Source organism: Pongo abelii, chromosome 15, assembly GCF_028885655.2.
Source record: "Pongo abelii isolate AG06213 chromosome 15, NHGRI_mPonAbe1-v2.0_pri, whole genome shotgun sequence".
Lineage (NCBI taxonomy): Eukaryota > Metazoa > Chordata > Mammalia > Primates > Hominidae > Pongo > Pongo abelii.
In genome coordinates this window covers 106,447,270-106,466,512 of record NC_072000.2, presented here as the reverse complement: position 1 = coordinate 106,466,512, position 19,243 = coordinate 106,447,270, and the positions used below count along the sequence as shown (strand labels likewise).

The 19,243-nt window shown below is 47.8% G+C and overlaps 1 protein-coding gene across 1 annotated transcript in view; it reads right to left on the bottom strand.

Annotated features, from left to right (window-relative positions):
* Window positions 1–19,243, bottom strand: part of DYNC1H1 (dynein cytoplasmic 1 heavy chain 1) — an 88,801-nt gene that overhangs the window by 8,248 nt on the left and 61,310 nt on the right. The window contains exons 44-67 of the mRNA XM_024231796.3: window positions 15,736–15,869; window positions 15,155–15,269; window positions 14,892–15,053; window positions 14,603–14,817; window positions 14,295–14,499; window positions 12,724–12,897; window positions 12,498–12,617; window positions 12,144–12,264; window positions 9,845–10,040; window positions 9,135–9,252; window positions 8,833–9,048; window positions 8,132–8,344; window positions 7,863–7,990; window positions 5,679–5,832; window positions 3,701–3,847; window positions 3,459–3,609; window positions 3,053–3,306; window positions 2,801–2,935; window positions 2,616–2,710; window positions 1,949–2,123; window positions 1,686–1,761; window positions 628–788; window positions 238–349; window positions 74–134 (exon numbers count right to left, since the gene is read on the bottom strand). Coding sequence (XP_024087564.3) covers window positions 74–134; window positions 238–349; window positions 628–788; window positions 1,686–1,761; window positions 1,949–2,123; window positions 2,616–2,710; window positions 2,801–2,935; window positions 3,053–3,306; window positions 3,459–3,609; window positions 3,701–3,847; window positions 5,679–5,832; window positions 7,863–7,990; window positions 8,132–8,344; window positions 8,833–9,048; window positions 9,135–9,252; window positions 9,845–10,040; window positions 12,144–12,264; window positions 12,498–12,617; window positions 12,724–12,897; window positions 14,295–14,499; window positions 14,603–14,817; window positions 14,892–15,053; window positions 15,155–15,269; window positions 15,736–15,869 — 3,638 coding nt within the window. The remainder of the gene's footprint in view (window positions 1–73; window positions 135–237; window positions 350–627; window positions 789–1,685; window positions 1,762–1,948; window positions 2,124–2,615; window positions 2,711–2,800; window positions 2,936–3,052; window positions 3,307–3,458; window positions 3,610–3,700; window positions 3,848–5,678; window positions 5,833–7,862; window positions 7,991–8,131; window positions 8,345–8,832; window positions 9,049–9,134; window positions 9,253–9,844; window positions 10,041–12,143; window positions 12,265–12,497; window positions 12,618–12,723; window positions 12,898–14,294; window positions 14,500–14,602; window positions 14,818–14,891; window positions 15,054–15,154; window positions 15,270–15,735; window positions 15,870–19,243) is intronic.

The following is a 19,243-nucleotide window of genomic DNA, read 5'->3' as shown; positions in this document are numbered from 1 at the left end:
ACACAGCACGCCAGGCTGCCTGCCTGAATGCCTGGGGACTAAGGCTTTCTTCAGCCAAAGAGAACAGGCCTACCTGCCCGACTTCACAGCAGTGTTTATTGCCTTATCTGCTTGGTTAAAGCCTTCTGCAGAGCCTGGTGCAGGGAAACTTAGTGTTAGCAGCGGCAGCCTCGGACATCAATGCCTACCACGAATCCTGCAGGGCTCCAGCCCATGAAGCCCATCAAGCATCCTTACCGATTGCAATTGAAGTGATCTGCGTGTTCTGCTCGGCTGCAAGGTCCTCGACATGCCCACTGGCATCATAACCAGGCACAGAGCACATTAAGACAGGAGTGTTGGGCTTCACCTGCAAACAAAGAAGGCAGAAGTTATTGCGGTGCCAGCAAATAGTGTGTACCTGTCAAGGGAGAGGAGAGCCCCGAGTGAGGGGCCTAAGAAGATGTTCTTTCTGGGCCCAGAGGGGTGGGCACCATGCAGCCAGTAATTGAGAATCTGCAGCGAGTTCCTGGTCTTAGGAGAAGACTGTAGCCCGGAGTGAGAGCAGATGCCAGGGCTGCTGCCAGCTGTGGTTGGGGAGGTGGGCATGGAGTCCCTTGGGAAGCCCGGGCTGTACCAGGACATTACCTCTGTGCCCACAATGTGGGTCAGGTCGAGCGGCTGCTCCATGATGGACATGAAAGACTCCCCAAGGTTTGTTGAAACAAACATGTGGGCCATGGCCAACAGGCGATCGGGCCGGAAAGCCTGGATCAGGAGCAGGCGGTGGATGGCCTGGCCAATGGGTGCTGAAACAGGTACAGAGGGTGGGTGCTGGGTGGAAGCCATGGACTCGGAGATGCCCTCCCCTGCCTGGACTGTTCTTCCCAAAGCACCCACTCAGCAAACGCTCAGCATTTCAGGATCAGCTCAAATCAGGAAATTCAGCCACATCTCCTGTGCCTTCCGTGAGCCCTCTGGGCACGCCTGTGAGAACACCTTACTACCTGGATGTATCCGTAGGACAAGGTGCCATTTGCTGATTTTTAAATTACTACACTAATACCTGCTCACTTCCTGAGAACACCTGAAGGTACTCAGGAAGGGGGCTCCACGCTCTGCCCTCCACAGTCTGACACTTCCTCTCAGCCTGGCTAGCCCAGGGTCTGGCCTAATACACTCAAAAACGGCTGATGGCATTCCATTCCTGTCTGCAGCATGAATACAGCCAGTTAACTCCTTACCGTCAGGCAGGAGCTCCCCATCTAGTTCTCTTGTGGTCTTGAAGCATGAGATGAATAGGAATTGGAAATTTCTGATTTACTTCTAAGCCAACACCTACCTAGAAGCGATCTCCCTAAGTGGTTTCCTTAAAAAGTTTTAACACTGAAATACTTATCTTGGGAATCAGTGACCATTCATTCAGAGACAGGCCTCTGTCTGCTGCCCAGGCTGGAGTGCAGTGGCGCAATCACAGCTCACATAACCTCGACCTCCCAGGCTCAAGTGACTTTCCTGCTTTAGCCTCCCAAGTAGATGGGACTACAGGTGTGCACCGCCATGCCTGGCTAAGGTTTTATTTTTTGTAGAGATGGGGCTTCACTATGTTGCCCAGGCTAGAAACTGTGTTTCTTGAAAGCATCCCTTTAAGTAGCAAAACCCAACTTTACATTCAGGTCCAGAAAGAAAACCACAGCGGGGCTTACTTGCAGGTGTTTCTTCACTCCAGAGGTAGGGCACGGTCTGCTCTGGGGAGCTGCTGTCCAGCCAGATGCCAAATTGCTGTGGAGACAACAGTGGAAGCACCCATGGAGCAGGGCTGGCCTCTGGGGCAGAACCCACGACTGACGCGAGAGTCTGACGCGAGAGCGCAGGCACAACATTCTGGGTTTTATACCACATGCAATTCCTTACATTTCCTGGGAAAAGGCCAATATTTATCACTGGGAACATTCAAGAGAACAATCACCTCGTCTGCCTGAACCTTTGCAATCAAGTCCTTAAACGCGGGAAGGCAGCTCAGCCTCACCACCGCCTCCGCCTGCTCCACAGTCAGGCCCTGGATCCTGGGGGTGGAGCCAGCACTCAGGACAATCTCATTTCCTCTCAAGAAGTGCTGGAATTCTGCATCGTAAGTGGGCTCCCTGCGAAGGGTGCAACAGGTTAGCTAGGGTCTCTCACGTTCACTCCCACTGTCACTAAAATAACAGTTGTGATTCAAAGGAAAGAGAAAACAGGCCGGGTACAGTGGCTCAGGCCTATAATCTCAGCACTCTGGGAGGCCGAGGTGGGCGGATCACTTGAGGTCAGGAGTTTGAGACCAGGCTGGGCTGCCAACATGAAGAAAATCCGTCTCTACTAAAAATGCAAAAAAAATTAGCCGGGTGTGGTGGCCTGCATCGATAGTCCCAGCTACTTCGGAGACTGAGGCAGGAGAATTGCTTGAACCTGGGAGGTGGAGGTTGGAGTGAGGTGAGATTATACCACTGCACTCCAGCCTGGACAACAGAGGGAGACTCCGTCTCAAAAAATAAAATAAAGAAAAGAAAAGAAAAAATAAAAGCATGTATCTGATCATGAAAGCCTTGTGGGCCACCAGCCACACGGCACCCTCCTGTGGGTGTGGGTGCTCTTACCCCACGGTGCCCTTCAGTTTGATTCTCGCCAGCAGCATGGCAAAGGTGATGTGGTCCTGATGCAGCATGCCTCGCGCCACTCGGTTAAATGCCACCTGGGACAAGAGCAGGAGGCGATGTTGTTCCATAAGAGAAGCAGCACCCTGCTTCCCCCCGCCGGGCAGCGGCTAAGGACCTCACTCTACCTGGAAGAGGTCCTTCGTTATAATGGACAGGCGCTGTGTGTGGTCGGTGACACCCTTCAGGTTCGGGTTCTCGTATAAGACGTTGTGATAAATGTCCAGGAAAAACTGGAGGGAGTACTGGTACAAGAAGTGTATCTGAAAGGAAGCAGCGGGCAGCGGTGAGGCAGCTCCCTCGGCACCCCGCTGAACTTCTGCACGGCCAAGGAGCTACTGTGCGGGGCCCGCCAGCCTCTGCGCGGCCAAGGCACCCACCTGCTTGAGGGACTCCATGGTGAAGTAGATGCTGCTGCAGGCGGTAGAGAGTGGGAGGTACTGCTGGGACACGGTCTCCACCTCCTGCATGACAATGTCCGTCTCCTCAACTTTCCTGGTGACCTCTGCAGCCTCTCTCTTCAGGTTCTCCAGAGTGGTTATGATCGTGTCGTCATCCAAAATGCGCCCTTTCACCTCGTTCAGAGCTTGTAGTAGAGATTTTTCCAGCTGACGCAAACGGAGCTGAAATTCCCCTTAAATGAATAAAACATCCAGAGTTTGCAATAATCCTTCAAAAGGTATGCTCTCAGAAGTGTTTGCCACAAACGTGGAACATCGTAGTCACTTAAAAGTTCAGCCCCTTCACCTGCGCCAACCATCTAAAAGCCACAGGTCCAGATCCTACCTTGAAGTTTAAGAAGATCAGATCGTTTCTCGTCCACATCAGGTCTTTCTGCTTTAAGTACTTCATTTAGACACTGGCTTTGTAAACTGCTACGAGTAACTGTGAAGTTTACAAAAGTAACCCGGGAACAGAGATCTGGTGGGAACTCGACCTGCCAAAATAGGTAACAGAACAGTCTGTCTTAATCCAGCTTCAAAACCAAATCCTGCCAGATTTCCCTGGGGAAGGGTCCCATTCCTTACAGTTGGATCCCGGGTGGACAGGAAGATGACAAATGACGGCGACAGGTCTATGTCCTGGTCCCCGAGGGTGATCAGCACTCTCCCCCCTGTGCGCCGCACTTCACGGTTCAGCACTGGGTTCAAAACTGGATCGTAGCTTTCCACATCCTGCATACCACACGGGTGGAACTTGATGGTCAGGGCTTTGTAGCTTTATCTTCACCCAAATGCTTGTTGCTGTCCTACTCTAGATAAGCATACCTTTCCAAAAGCCACCCGCCACTTGTGTACGGTGGCCACTAGCTATGTGTGGCTACTTACATTTAAATGAACTAAAATTAAAAACTCAGCCAGGTGTGGTGGCTCATGCCTGTAATTCCAGCACTTTGGGAGGCTGAGGCAGGCAGATCACCTGAGGTCAGGAGTTTGAGACCAGCCTGGCCAACATGGTGAAACTCCATCTCTACTAAAAATATGAAAGTTAGCTGGGGGTGTATGGCACATGCCTGTAGTCCCAGCTACCTGGGAGGCTGAGGCAGAATTGCTTGAACCTGGGAGGTTCAGACTTGGGGACAGAGCAACACTCTGTCTCAAAAAAAAAAAAAAAAAAAAAAAAAAAAATTAAAACTCAGTTCCTAGTCACACTAGCCATGGGAAGTGCTCAGTAGCCACCCGAGGCTAGTGGCTACCACACTAGACAGTGTGGACCATAAGGCATTCCTGCCCCTGCAGAAAGTTCTGGGGACAGTGCTGACACAGACCCTCTGAATGGCATTTTATTTCATTTCTTAAAAATTTTTTTCAATTTGCATAATGAATTCATCTCATTGCAAATCTGATGCTTCCTAGTGACCTTACGTGCTTTATTTAAAAACAAATTTTTAACTTTTAAGTTCAGGAATACAAGTGCAGGTTTGTTACATAGGTAAACTTGTCATGGGGTTAACTGTACAAATTATTTCATCACCCTGGTTATAAGCCTAAACCTCCATGCTCTGAAAGGTCCCAGTTTGTGTTGTTCCCTCTGTGTGTCCATGTGTTCTCATCATTTAGCTCCCACTTCTAAGTGAGAACATCTGGTACTTGGTTTTCTGCTCCTGCATTAGTTTGCTGAGGATAATGGCCTCCGGCTCCATCCATGTTCCCGCAAAGGAACATGTTCCTTGTTCTTGTCTCTTGAACATTTTTCTTGTTCTTTTTTTTTTTTTTTTTTTTGAGATGGAGTCTCGCTCTGTCACCCAGGCTGGAGTGCAGTGGCGCGAACTCGGTTCACTGCAGCCTCTGCCTCCCGGGTTCAAGCAATTTTCCTGCCTCAGCCTCCCGAATAGCTGGGACTACAGGTGTGTACCGCCACACCCAGCTAATTTTTGTATTTTAAATAGAGACGGGCTTTCACCATGTTGGCCAGGGTGGTCTTGATCTCCTGACCTTGTGATCTGCCTGCCTTGGCCTCCCAAAGTGCTGGGATTACAGGCATGAGCCACCACGCCTGGCTGTTTCTTGCTTTTTATGGCTGTACTGAATATAATTTTTTTTTTTTTTTTTTGAGATACAGTCTCTTTCTGTCTCCCAGGCTGGAGTGCAGTGGCATGATCTCGGCTCACTGCAACCTCTCCCCCTGGGTTCAAGTGATTCTCCTGCCTCAGCCTCCCGAGTAGCTGGGACTACAGGTGCCCGCCACCTCAACCGGCTAATTTTTGTATTTTTTGTAGAGACAGGGTTTAGCCAGGCTTTTCTCGAACTCCTGACCTTAGATGATCCACCCGCCTTGGCCTCCCAAAGTGCTGAGATTACAGGTGTGAGCCGCCGCGCCCGGCCTCTGAATAGAATTTTAAATGCAAATAATGATTCTGTTGAATTTATCTATTATAGAACCACCTCAAAGCTTTATCCTTCTGATACAAAATGAAGTCTTACAAAGTTGAAAACTAAATGCAGCCCCCAAAAAGGAATTCACTCTTGAATGCAGTGTTTCAAGAATTCAAAGGCCAACACCAACCTGGACCAGAAGGGGGTTACCGAATCTCAGTGCACTCTCTAAGTTCTTTCTGAAGGCGTCATCCAGGAAGCTGGTCCGTGTGATCTTACGATCCTTATATTCATTCATAATGAATTCTGTGGCCTGTCCAGAGGGGTCAATGATCAGCGGATACCTGAGGATGAGGCCACAGAAGAGAAGGTTGAAACACCGAATGGGGAAAGCACAGGATCACGGTTAGCCGAGTCCCTGATGAGAGACCCTGATAGGCTATTACCACCACCCGAGAGTGCTTTCCGGAGACGTTTTCAGGTTTACCAATAAAGCTTACATGCTTGATGCTAACATCACCTCATCCTTTTGAAGAACTACTGGCATGAGGAGGCAGCTTGAGTCATACACCAAGAGGGCCACAGTTAAAAATCTTTTTCCTTCTGGGACAATCATCCTCTCTCAGCATCCTGCACTGTTAGAATAGCTTTTTCATGTTTACGATCCTGCTAGACAGCAGGTATCGACACCAATGCTGTAGCAGCATCAAGGGATTAACATTATACAGAATTTTAATTGCCAAGGACCGTGTCAAATTACAGACACTACCTCACGTAATCCTCACAACAGCCCTATGAGGCTGACACTGTTATCAAACCATCTACAAATGAGGAAAGACGGGCACAAACAAGCTAATGTGATCTACCTGCGGCCTAGCCAGATAAAACGCTACAAAAAGCCCAACTGGTAATATACACACAAGCGTCTACAAAACTCAAACTATAAAACAGCGTAGGTGAGAAGAACCACGCTGCCCCGCCTTGCTGACCCTATTCTCTGGTCACCAAAGCCCCTTCCCCAGGTGATGGCTTTCACCAGTTTTTCATCTGTCTTTACAGAGAAGGTCTAAGCATTTACAGACACGTGTCAGTGTGGGAGTTGTGGCCTTGGGGGAGGCCTTCACCATCCGCTCTGCACCTGTCCAGCCTGTATTAGAATGTCCTGTGTTGGCAAAGACTACCCAGCACCACGGTGTGGTGAGACCTCAGGAGGGCCATCTGAGTTATCTCCAGTCTTCAGCTGGTACACACTTGGTACACACACACATTTTGTACCTAGGCCAGGCTACTGTTGAATGAACACCTAGAAGTGGAACTCCTAGGTCAAAGGGTCATTTAGGCAAATCCAGCCCTGTGCACAGGCTGTACTGATTGATTCATATTCTTGTTGGCACCAGCTGGTGAGACATGGAGCCCTCTCAGCACCTAGCCCATCTTCACTGCAGTTACGTCCCATTTCTTATTCTGTCTTTCCTAAGCAGAAAAACAGGTAGCACTTCCCCTTTAACTAGCTATTTTCAGTTCTTGTAACAGAGGAGGACTGTTTGAATGTCCACCCCCAAACACAACCCTGCCAATCCATTTTATTTTTAATTTTTTTGAGATGGAGTCTCGCACTGTCGCCCGGGTTGGAGTGCAGTGGCACCATCTCGGCTTGCTGCAACCTCTGCCTCCTGGGTTCAAGCAATTCTCCTGCCTCAGCCTCCTGAGTAGTTAGGATTACAGGCGCCTGCCACAACGCCCAGCTAATTTTTTGTGTTTTTAATAGATACAGGGTTTCACTATGTTGGCCAGGCTGGTCTCAAACTCCTGACTTCGTAATCTGCCCACCTTGGCCTCCCAAAGTGCTGGGATTACAGGTGTGAGCCACCGTGCCCGGCCTATTTTTATGTTTTTTTTTTGAGATGGATTCTCGCTCTGTTGCCCAGGCCGGGGTGCAGTGGCGTGATCTCGGCTCGCCGCAACCTCTGCCTCCTGGGTTCAAGAGATTTTCCTGTCTCAGCCTCCTGAGTAGCTGGGATTACAGGTGCATGCCACCACGCCTGGCTAATTTTTTTGTATTTTTAGTAGAGACAGGATTTCACCATGTTAGCCAGGCTGGTCTCAAACTCCTGACCTCACGTGATCCACTGCGCCTGGCCCCTGCCAATCAATTTTAGAAGGTTACAAGAAGCATTCACTGCAGAATAACTCAGACACTTGACAATAAAGAGAACAGCACACGCCCCACCATCAGAGGAGCACCAAGCTGCCAGCACTGTATGCCCACGCCCCATTTTCTATTCCTCTCTTCAAACAAGGGTGTATTTTGAAAAACATTCAAGATCACCACCCACATTCCTCCCATGCCTCTCCCTGGCACCCGAGCTCATACCTATTGAATCGTTTCAGCATGATGGCATTTTCTGTGCAAAGGTCATCAGCAGGCAAGGAGCTGGCCTGCCAGCGAAGACGCTCATCAGCATTGGAAAGGTATTCCGTCCTGGCAATATCTGTACGGAACTGAAAGGCAAGGCCGTTACCTTTCCTCCTCTTCAAAGCCACAGATGGGATTGTTCTCAAGTTAAGACTCTAACTGTGCACTAAACACCAGCTTGCCTCACACTGCTCGCACATCCTTTTTGAATTCCCCGCGATTCTCACCTGGATGTTGGCTTGCTGTAGGTGATGGGACCAGGTAGTGAACAAGTTCTGACGCATCTGCTGGTCAAAGTAACCCGCGTAGGCAATGAACGCAGCCGACAAGAGACAGTCCCCAGCAATGGTGGACATCTGGTTTTTGAAAGTTTCACTTGTTTTTTCCCATCGTTCACGTTCAGCAGACAAGCTCTTCAGAAGAGCAGTGCTCCGGTTTACCTAAAAGGAAAACCAAACAAGATGCTCAGGGATCAGGCCTTTCAGGATTTATACCGAATCCTGCAAATCGGTTCATCCACATTATGTGCAGGGTTTTGGGTGGGTTAGAAACGTGCCCAAGTTGTTCACAATCCCAAAGGAGATGAGACCCAGATCATATATAACTAATGACCACACAAGACTCAGAATCTCAGCGGGGCAGAAGCTGGGTACGGAGCGAGGCCCCCAGGCAGCAGAGCAAACAGGTCTGGGGCTGCCGTTGGGGGATTCAATGGCTGTAAAGTGTCCAGTTTGTATCAATCTATCCTAATTAACAACACTTAGTGAATACTCACTGTGTATTATTTTCCAGGAAAAAAGTCCTCAGGGGCCTTACAGATGTTAAAGAGCTAATTCACTGAGGCCAGCATGGTGCATACAGCGCATGTTAAAGTGTGTTAATCTCTGCTTCCACAGCAGGGACTGAGGATGAATGATGATAATCTTACTTTTGCCTCCACAGCTGCCAGGTCTGCCTTGATAGCCTGGGCCTCTGAGATCAGGACGGCGTATTCCTCCTTGTAGCGGGCGATGCTGGCTTCCAGGTCTCGGATCATCTGCTCCACCTCGTTGGCCTTCTGCTGGTTGTCCTTGGCGTCATCTTCCAGCTTCTGCAGCTCATTGCGTAGGGGCTCCACTCTCTTTAACATGTCTGCATAGTTAAGCTGGGAAGAACCAATTGATAATTGTTATTTAAGTGACAGGAAAAGAGGTCACCTTTCACACGGGAGCTCCTGGCTGTGTTAATCACCTGTGCAATTGCCCATTTCACCATAGGGCCGCAAGCCAGGGAAGCCCGATTCACAATTTCATAATTGTAACTTGGATTGGACATGTAATTTTTCTTCATCTTCTCCCTTATGGCGTCACTGTAAAAGATGAATGATATTTCTAAACACATGCAGGACAAAAGCAAGGAAGAGTTTTCATAAAATTAAAATGGAAGAGACCAGAGCCAGCTCCCATCTCATTGCCCCAGTGACTGACCACTGGGGATGAGCTAGACTGACCCTTGGTTCTCAGGCGAAAGCTGAAAATGTGCTCAACGTCGGAACAATTTCTTTCTTCTTTTTTAATGAGACAGGGTCTTTCTCTGTCACCCAGGTTGGAGTGCGGTGGTGTGATCTCGGTTCACCGAAGCCTTGATCCCCTGGGTTCAGGCAATCCTCCCACCTCAGCCTCCCAAGTAGCTAGGACTACAGGCGCATGCCACCCCACCCAGCTCATTTTTGTATTTTTTTGTAGAGACAGGGTGTCGCATGTAGCCCAGGTCGGTCTCTAACTCCTAGGCTCAAGCACTTCACCTGCCTCAGCCTCCCAAAGTTCTGGGATTGGAGCCGTGAGCCACCGTGCCTGGCCTGAAAAGCCGAAAGTTCCGGGATTGGAGGCGTGAGCCACCGTGCCTGGCCTGAACAGCTGATTTCAATTTCTGGCAATACCTTGGCACTTCCACTTTCTCACCTGATCTCTTCTGCAGAGAAGTTGACGATGGTGGGGATGAAGTTCTCCCGCATGATGATGGAGCGGATCTGCTTCCAGTCTGTGGTGCTCTCCCCCAGCAGCAGGCAGATGGACTCCAGCGCCAGCTTCACGGCAGCAGGAGGGTTGGCCATGGACCTCACCTCCACCAGGTGCTGCTTCTTGATCGACTTCACAGCTGAGTAGCAGCAGGAGTGGATGAGGGTCGATGGGTGGGAGAAGACAGAGCAAAGCATGGTGAGAATGAACCAAACAGCCAGGAGCTCCAACTCTAATGAGAGAAAGGACAGCTAGCTGCTCAGAAGAGCTAAGAAATGAGAGACTTTTCTGTATTAAACCCTCTGGAATAGGGTAAGTAGCTGATCTCTTAAATGATTATGAAGATCTTACAAAATGCAAGCATTCCTTAAAAAGCAGGATATTACCTTTAAAATGTCTCACAAGTCCTAATTTCTTTATCTCCATAAAGATTAAGAATATATTTACTATTTATTTGAGACAGAGTCTAGCTCTGTCGCCTAGGCTGGAGTGCAGTGGCGCGATCTCAGCTCACTGCAACCTCTGCCTCCCAGGTTCTAGCGATTCTCCTGCCTCAGCCTCCTGAGTAGCTGGGATTACAGGTACGCACCGCCACGCCCGGCTAATTTTCTGTTTTTAGTAGAGACGGGGTTTCTCCATGTTGGTCAGGCTGGTCTTGAACTCCCGACCTCAGGTGATCCACCCGCCTCGGCCTTCCAAAGTGTTGGGATTACAGGCATGAGCCACTGTGCCTGGCCAATTTTTTGTATTAAGTAGAGATGGGGTTTCGCCGTGTTGGCCAGGCTGGTCTTGAACTCCTGACCTCAGGTGATCCACCCGCCTCTGCCTCCCAAAGTGTTGGGATTACAGGTGTGAGCCACTGCGCCTGGCCAAAAATATTTTAAGTGCAATTGTGCATTTATTTTATATAATTTCAACAGACATTTTAAATTTGCTACAATTTAGAGGAATGAGTAAAGATGTGGAGTTAACAGTTCTAAAACAATGGCTGCCAGGCACAGTGGCTCACACATCTTAGTACTTCTGGAGGCTGAGGCAGGTGGATCGCTTGAGCCCAGGAGTTTGAAACCAGCCTGGGCAATATGGCAAAACCCTGACTCCACAAAAAATACAAAAATTAGCTGGGTGTGGTGGCGTGCACCTATAGTTCCAGCTACTCAGGAGGCTCAGGTGGGAGGATCATCTGAAACAGGGAAGGCTGAGGCTACAGTGAGCCATGGTTGCACCACTACACTCCAGCCTGGGGGACAGAGTGAGACCCTGTCTCAAACAAAGCAAAACAAAAACAATGGCCGATGACTTCTATACACTGAAACAGTTTTCTAGGCTGAAATTTTTGTAAAACAATTTTAAGTAATATTTAGAAGGTGAGAACTACATTAAATTATCATCCAAATCCAACTCTGAATGAAAATCTATAGGTTGAGAGGTGCATTTGAATTCGTCTTGTTGTATAAGGTAAAAACTACAGATAATTGGGTTATTTGAAACAGGTTAAATACAGTGGGCAAGAAGAAAGCACTCTTTTTTTTTTCTTTTGTTTTCATTTATTCATTTATTTTAAAATAGAGATGGGGGTCTAGCTATGTTGCCCAGGCTGGTCACAAACTCCTAAGTTCAAATGGTCCTCGTGCCTCAAATGATCCTCCTGCCTCGGCCTCCCAAAGTGCTGGGATTAGTGCGAGCCACCTCGCCTGGCTGAGAGCAGTCTTAATCACTGTGTAAATTGCAAACTAAAACAGGATGGCAGGTTATTGCCCTATTTCTATAGCATCTTATAGGCATGTAAGGAATGGAAAAAGAGAAGTAAGTGACTGCTATCAATACTTAAATTAGCAATTGGGTCATAGCCAGAACACTCAGAAACAATTACAAGACAGTTACACTGAATATTTTATATTTCTTGGTGAAATTCAAGTCAGGGATTGATAAATAGCATACTTACGTAATTATCAACAGATCTCTAAAAACGTATATTGACATAAAGCTTATATTGTGAGGTTTCTTTTATGAGAGGGGTTTCACTATGGTAAATACAATCTAGCTTTGTAGGAACTTTGCTTTGAGAGATGAAGACAATCTCAAGCATTCAGAAAAAGCTTCAGATGGTTACTAATGATATTTTTGGAAACCAGAACCTTTGAGGGAAGCGTATGTGCAATGTTCAGTGACCTGAACTCCACAGTAATGTTGACGGAGATCACCCTTCCTAGACATCAAAGCTCTGACAGTCTTTACATACCATTCTGGGCCTCAATGACGGCAGGTTCCACCTTATCAAGATCTTCTTTGACACTCATCTGTTTGTCCGCAATTACCTCCTGCTGCTTATGCAGCTGTTCCTGGATTTCTTGGCTCATAACCTAGAAAGGAGGGATGGCTTAGGTATGGGTTAAGCATTGCTTAATTTGCTGACTAAATTCTAAACAACATTCTTCACTCTGCCAACACACACACACACACACACACACACTCAGACACACACTCTCCCTCTCTCTCTCTAACCCTAAGACCCATTTTGAACTACATTTCCTACTCTCTCATTGGAGACTGAAAATGCTCAGTCCTTACAGGCCAGAATTCCCTGACACCATACCTTCTTCTTTTCAGCCTCCTGCTGGTCTTTCACCATCTTTTTCAGCTTGTCATTGGCTGCTGCATTCTTCACCTCCAGCTCTTGGCTCTTTATCCTCAAGTCACGACGCAGTTCTTCTACCTAAAGAGCAAAGCCCACACTCAGAGACGAGAAACATGCAGAAATCATATGGAAAGGGGTCCTCACTGCAGCTCACTCCCGTGAGGAATCTGTGCCTGTGACGCACCTGGTCGACTGTCTCTTTGATCTTCCTGAGCCCCACGTTCAAGTGCATCTGCTGCTCCTCCAGCTCGCTCCGCTTCTCGTGGAACAGGTTGGCATAGTGATTGATGAAGTCCAGGTAGTGGCGAGGGGTGATGGCCATGGTTCTGCCGCCTCGCTTTGCTAGCCGAGCATTTGCCTTTCAGAAAATAGTTACATCTTCTCACTCTTCAGGAAACTCTGTGACTTAACCTCAGAAAACAATTTTGGCCTTGGCAGATGGGTGTGACATGATAGAAGGAGCCCAGCCCTCGCGGCCAGAACACTCGAGTCGGGCCTCAGCTTAGCCACTTCGAGCTTTCGAGATACCCCTTACACTTCCAAACTTCTCTAAGCCCTTTAACTTCCCTAAACTGAGGATGGTGATTACACCAACTTTAGAGGTGTACTTATGTGAAAAGGCATCACAAATGTCAGTTACTATAGAAAGGTTAGCTAGCCTGCTTCCACCTTTTATTAGTAAGAAATGACAAGAAAGGGGCAAGGCAGGCCTGATGTGAGAAACTGCTCTGGTCCCTTGATTTCTGAAGCACAGCAAGATGATCAGACCACCAGGGGAAGCCAGGGCTGGACGATATTCCAAGGGCAATGGAGATGGCCTGCAGGGGCTGGGCGCAGGACACCTACAAGCTCAGAGTGGATTTCACAAAGCTCTTCTGGGAGAGAGGAGTAGACTGAGCTCTTCTATTACAGAGAATCTACAGCAAGGATTAGCAAAATATGGTTAGCAGGCGAAGCCTTGCATTTTTCAGTAATGAGGTTTTACTGGCCACAGCCACACCCTTTCATTTATATATGGTCTCTGGAGGCTTTTGCCCTACAATGGCAGCACTGAGTAGCTGTGCCCGAGACTACTCCAGCTGCAAAGGCTAAAACATTTATGATCTGGCTCTTTAAAGAGAAAGCGTGCTGATTCCTGATCTAGAGGAGAAAGTAAGGGCCTGAACATACAGCAGCAGTGGGAGACAAAGGCAAAGGAGATCATTTTATCAGAGGCAGAGTCAGTGGGGGCACTAAAGTGTTAGACGGCTCCAGAATTTGCAGCCCAGTGACAAGAATGAGATGTTATTAAAGAAGTAAGAGGTAAAAAACAAGTATTTCCTTTACAAATAACAGTACAATGTCAAACATGAAATGCCCTAAGGTCTATTTATGTTTTTTTGAGTCTGGGTCTCGCTCTGTTGCCCAGGCTGGATTGCAGTGGCGTGATCTCAGCTCAATGTAACCTCTGCCTCCTGGGCTTAAGTGATCCTCCCACCTCAGCTTCCTGAGTAGCTGGGACTATAGGTGCCCACCACCATGCCTGGCTGATTTTATTTGTATTTTTTTGTAGAGATGAGGTCTCACCATGTTGCCCAGGCTGGTCTTGCACTCCTGGGTTCAAGTGATCCTCCCGCCTTGGCCTCCTAAAGTGCTGGGATTATAGGCGTGAGTCACTGCACCTGGCCTTAAGGTCTATTTTTATAGCAATTTAGTTTTATATTAGCATGATGGTTAGTTTTGCATTTTATGTGTTGATCTCAAAACTGAACCCACCTGGTGAAGAGTCTGATGAACAAACACACAGCTGTTCACAATGGCTTCCCGATGGGATGGTGGCTGTGGCAGCTTATCATACACAACTGGCATGTAATCAGGCACGATATAATTTGGCTTCTCCAAGTCCATCTTACTTGTGAATTCTTTGCCAACCTGATACAGTGCTTCGGTGGACCAGTCTCCAAACCAATTCAACACACACCTGAGAAAGAGGCCCATGTTTCAGGACAGCTATGAGGGGCAGGCTTTGTCCCCTGGAAGGACACCGACTTTCCTGACCCAGAGCCAAGTAAAGGCCCGCGTACCTGTTGAAAAGTGCTGGCGATGTGGCTGCCCGGTCCTTGAGTCCCTCCGAGGACGGGTTCATGGTGAACACGACGTGGAGGTTGCGGATAACCTGGCTAGTGAACCACTTGTAGAGCTCCTCGTGCGAGTCCAGCATCAGGCCTTCCTTCTGCGCCCCCTCTTTGCACTGTGTCATCAAGGTGGCATACTCATCTCCTTCAAAGAGACCAGGCACCTGGGAAACAGCACAGTGCTGACTTACTGGTCCCCCGGTAACACGTAACGCAACGCAACACGTCACCTAATTACCTCTCCATTGGCCAGAAGGGTATTCATTCGCTCCAGGAATCCAGAATCTAATACATTAGATTCATCCATTATAAATGCTATCTTTTCATTTTTACAGCCAGAACGTCTCAATACTGTCCGTAGATCTTCATCAAAGTCTTCCCCTGTGTACTTCCTATGGACCTACAGAAGCAGAGGCAAGTTAGGTCCATTCCTACTCACTGAGCTCTGCACACACATCAAGAATCTGTTGCTGGGATTAAGAGGCCACCGACCAGACGCACCTTAATCTGGTACACACTTAAACCGTTCATCCAGGCGACGAAACGAGACAGAGTAGTTTTTCCTGCTCCACTAACACCAATCAGAAGCAAGTGGCCTTGAGGTTGACGGAATATTCTGAAACATTATGAGAACTGATCAATGTTAAGGCTTATAATGCCTCATTCCCCTTTTGACTCATATCTAGTGTCTACAGTATTTTGGACATGTTTTAACTTGAACTTGTATATTAAACATTTGCTGAGCAACTGTTATTTGTGAAGTCCAGGAGGAATGCAAAGACCAGTAAGACACGGTCCTGTCCTCTAGACTGACATGAGAGACTAATGCAATTCCAGCAGAAGGTCAAAGGGCCATAATCATGGCAGGTATGCAGTGCTGGGGGAGGAAGAATGAAGTTCTGCTTAGGATAAACTGAGGATGGTTAAGCTGGACTTAGAAAGAAGAGAAGGGGGAAGCTGCTTGGCGGAGAAGGCTGAGGTGGAGGTGGTAGGACAGCATGAGGCCTGGCGTGACCTGGCACACACACTTACTCAAGAGCAGCTTAGGCGAGAGGTGGGGCTGTAACAACAAAAAAGCCCACCTGTCAATCCTCAGCACGTGGTCTAGGACTTCATTAAACAGGACCAGCGGAACATCAAGTTCTTCTTCATAAAAGACCTTCAGCCTAGCCTTGACATAATCTCTTAACTCTTCTTGGTCTACTGGGATGTAATCCTATAGAAAAAAAGGTAATACCCAAATTACTTAGAAAAAAACATTAGTTATTAGACCAAAGTCAACTGTATTTCCACATACCATGAAGAAACTGTTGAAAAATGCAACAAAAAAGGTATCATTTACAACATAGCAAAAAAATATAAATTCACTAGGAATGGATCTAAAAACATGAAAAACTTTTATAGGGAAAACTGAACTTCACCAAAAGGCAATGAAGATGACCTCAATATATGAAGAGACATACCATGATCATGGAGGAAAAAACACTCTACTATAAAAATGCCAGTTCCATCAAACTCATCCATAAGTTCAATGTAATCCCAATCAAAATCTCAGTGGTGGGAGGTGCTTATTGTCCTGGTGCAACCTGACAAGCCAATTCTGTATTTCATTTGGAACAGCAAAGATCCCTCTAAAAAAGAACCAGGTGTGAGGGCCTGTCCTTTTTTTTTTTTGTAGCCTCGCTCTGTCACCAGGCTGGAGTGCGGTGGCGCAATCTCAGCTCACTGCAACCTCTGCCTCCCGGGTTCAAGCAATTCTCCTGCCTCAGCCTCCCAAGTAGCTGGGACTACAGGCACGTGCTACCATGCCCAGGTAATTTTTGTATTTTTAGTAGAGACGGGTTTCACCATGTTGGCCAGGATGGTCTTGATCTCTTGACCTTGTGATTTGCCGGTCTCGGCCTCCCAAAGTGCTGGGATTACAGGCATGAGCCACCACACCTGGCCTGGGCCTGCCTTATTAAACAGGCTTATTACCATAATCAGGACCATGTGGTTTTAGCACAGAGCGCAACTAACAGATACCTATGCACACAAGGAAACTATGATGACAGACAAATACTGCAGAGTAAATTATTATTTAATAAACTTTGCTGGGATAATGGGCGTCCACAAGGAAAGAACTGAAAACGGACCCACTGCTCACTCTATACACAAACTCAATTAGAGATGTGATTAAGGGTTTCAAAGATACATTTTTTTTTTTTTTTTTTTTCCTTGAGACAGGGTCTCACTCTGTCACCCAGGCTAGAGTGCAGTGGCCTGATCTCGGCTCACTGCAACCTCTGCCTCCTGGGTTCAAGTGATTCTCCTGCCTCTCAAGTAGCTGGAACTACAGGCACACGCCACCATACCCGGCAAATTTTTTTTTTTTTTGAGACAGAGTCTCCCTCTGTCGCCTGCCTCTCAAGTAGCTGGGACTATAGGCACACGCCACCATGCCCAGCAAATTTTTTTTTTTTTTTTGGAGACAGAGTCTCCCTCTGTTGCCCAGGCTAGAGTGCAATGGCACAATCTCGGCTCACTGCAACCTCTGCCTCCTAGATTCAAGTGATTCTCCTGCCTCAGCCTCCTGAGTAGCTGAGATTACAGGCATGCACTACCACACCCGGCTAATTTTTGTATTTTTAGTAGAGATGGGTTTTCACCATGTTGGTAAGGCTGGTCTTGAACTCCTGACCTCGTGATCCACCCGCCTCGGCGAGACGGGGTTTCACCATGTTGGGCAGGCTGGTCTCGAACTCCTGACCTCAGGTGATCCACCCACCTTGGCCTCCCAAAGTGTTGGGATTACAGGTGTGAGCCACTGTGCCCAGCCTGAAAGATACATCTTTAAGAATGTTTGTTCTTCAAAAGACCTTATAAAGAGTAAAAAAACGGCTGGGCGCGGTGATTCATGCCTGTAATTCCAGCACTCTGGGAGGCTGAGATGGGCGGATCACGAGGTCAGGAGATCGAGACCATCCTGGCTAACATGGTGAAACCCCATCTCTACCAAAAATACAAAAAATTAGCTGGGGGTGGTGGCGGGCGCCTGTAGTCCCAGCTACTCGGGAGGCTGAGGCAGGAGAATGGCGTGAACCCAGGAGGCGGAGCTTGCAGTGAGCTGAGAAAGCGCCGCTGCACTCCAGCCTGGGCGACAGAGTGAGACTCCATCTTCAAAGAAAAAAAAAAAAAAAGTTAAAAAAAAGATAAGCCACAGGGAGAAGTTTCCTATAAATGAAAAAGAATGGGTACCTAGAGTCTTAAAATGTATAGAAAATTCTACCAATATTGAACACACTCACCTTACTACTCCCAGCTCCTATCAGGCCCTCTGCCTTGTATGCCCTCCCTGACGTGGTGAACCTTTCTAGAGAAAGCTGAACTTCACTGAAAGCCATTCAGAAGACCTAAACACACGAAGACCAATGCAAGGGTCAATCTCCCAGAAATCTCTTCCCAGCCTGAGTTATCTCCCTCTGTCCTGCTCTTTCCTCCACTGGAGTGGGAGCTGCCGAAAGGAAGCTCTTACTCATGTCTGTCACCTGGGGCTACTCAATGAAATGCATGTCAAGACTGTAACTCAGTAAACGTCCTCATCCTTTTCAGAGAAAAAGGACAACTCACAGCTATTCTGGAGAGGTGAACTCCATCTGGCATTTTAGCATATGAAACACTTTCACACAAGTTATTCACAATTGTCCTATTTTCAGTGTGAGGAATGTGAAAACAAATTTGTGAAGCAAAGATTTCTTTCCCTGCAAACCCGCTAAAGCAACACCTTCCACCGGCTCCAAATCCAATGGCTCGACCCTCACACAGAAGTCAGAACCCCAACAGCAGCCAGCCAGCCATACTCCTGGGAATTCCTGCCCTAAAGTATCAGTGACTGCAAACCTGTAGCACATCACTGCTGTAACCGCAGCCTGTTTTATAGTGCACTTTAGGACAAAGAGATTTTTCTTGTTTTTTAAGTGTTTTTTTGAGGTAAGGTATCACTTTGTCACCCAAGCTGGACTCTTTTTAAGTTTTTATTCTTTTTTTATTTTTTTTTTGAGACGGAATCTCGCTCTGTTGCCCAGGCTGGAGTGCAGTGGCGTGACCTTGGCTCACTGCAACCTCTGCCTCCTGGGTTCAAGTGATTCTCAGACTCCTGAGTAGCTGGGATTACAGGCACGTGCCACCATGCCTGGCTAATTTTTGTCTTTTTAGTAGAGATGGAGTTTCAGCATGTTGTCCAGGCTGGTCTTGAACTCCTGACCTCAAGTGATCTGCCTGCCTTGGCCTCCCAAAGTGCTAGGATTACAGGCGTGTGCCATTGCACCTCGCTGTATTTTTTTTTTTTGAGACAGAGTTTCGCTCTTGTTGCTGAGGCTGCAGTGCAATGGCACGATCTCAGCTCACCGCAACTTCTGACTCCTGGGTTCAAAAGATTGTCCTGCCTCAGCCTCCTAAATAGCTGGGATTACAGACACGTGTCACCACGCCCAGCTAATTTTGTATTTTTAGTAGAGATGGGGTTTCTCCATGTAGGTCAGGCTGGTCTCGAACTCCCGACCTCAGGTGATCCACTGCCTCAGCCTCCCAAAGTGCTTGGATTACAGGTGG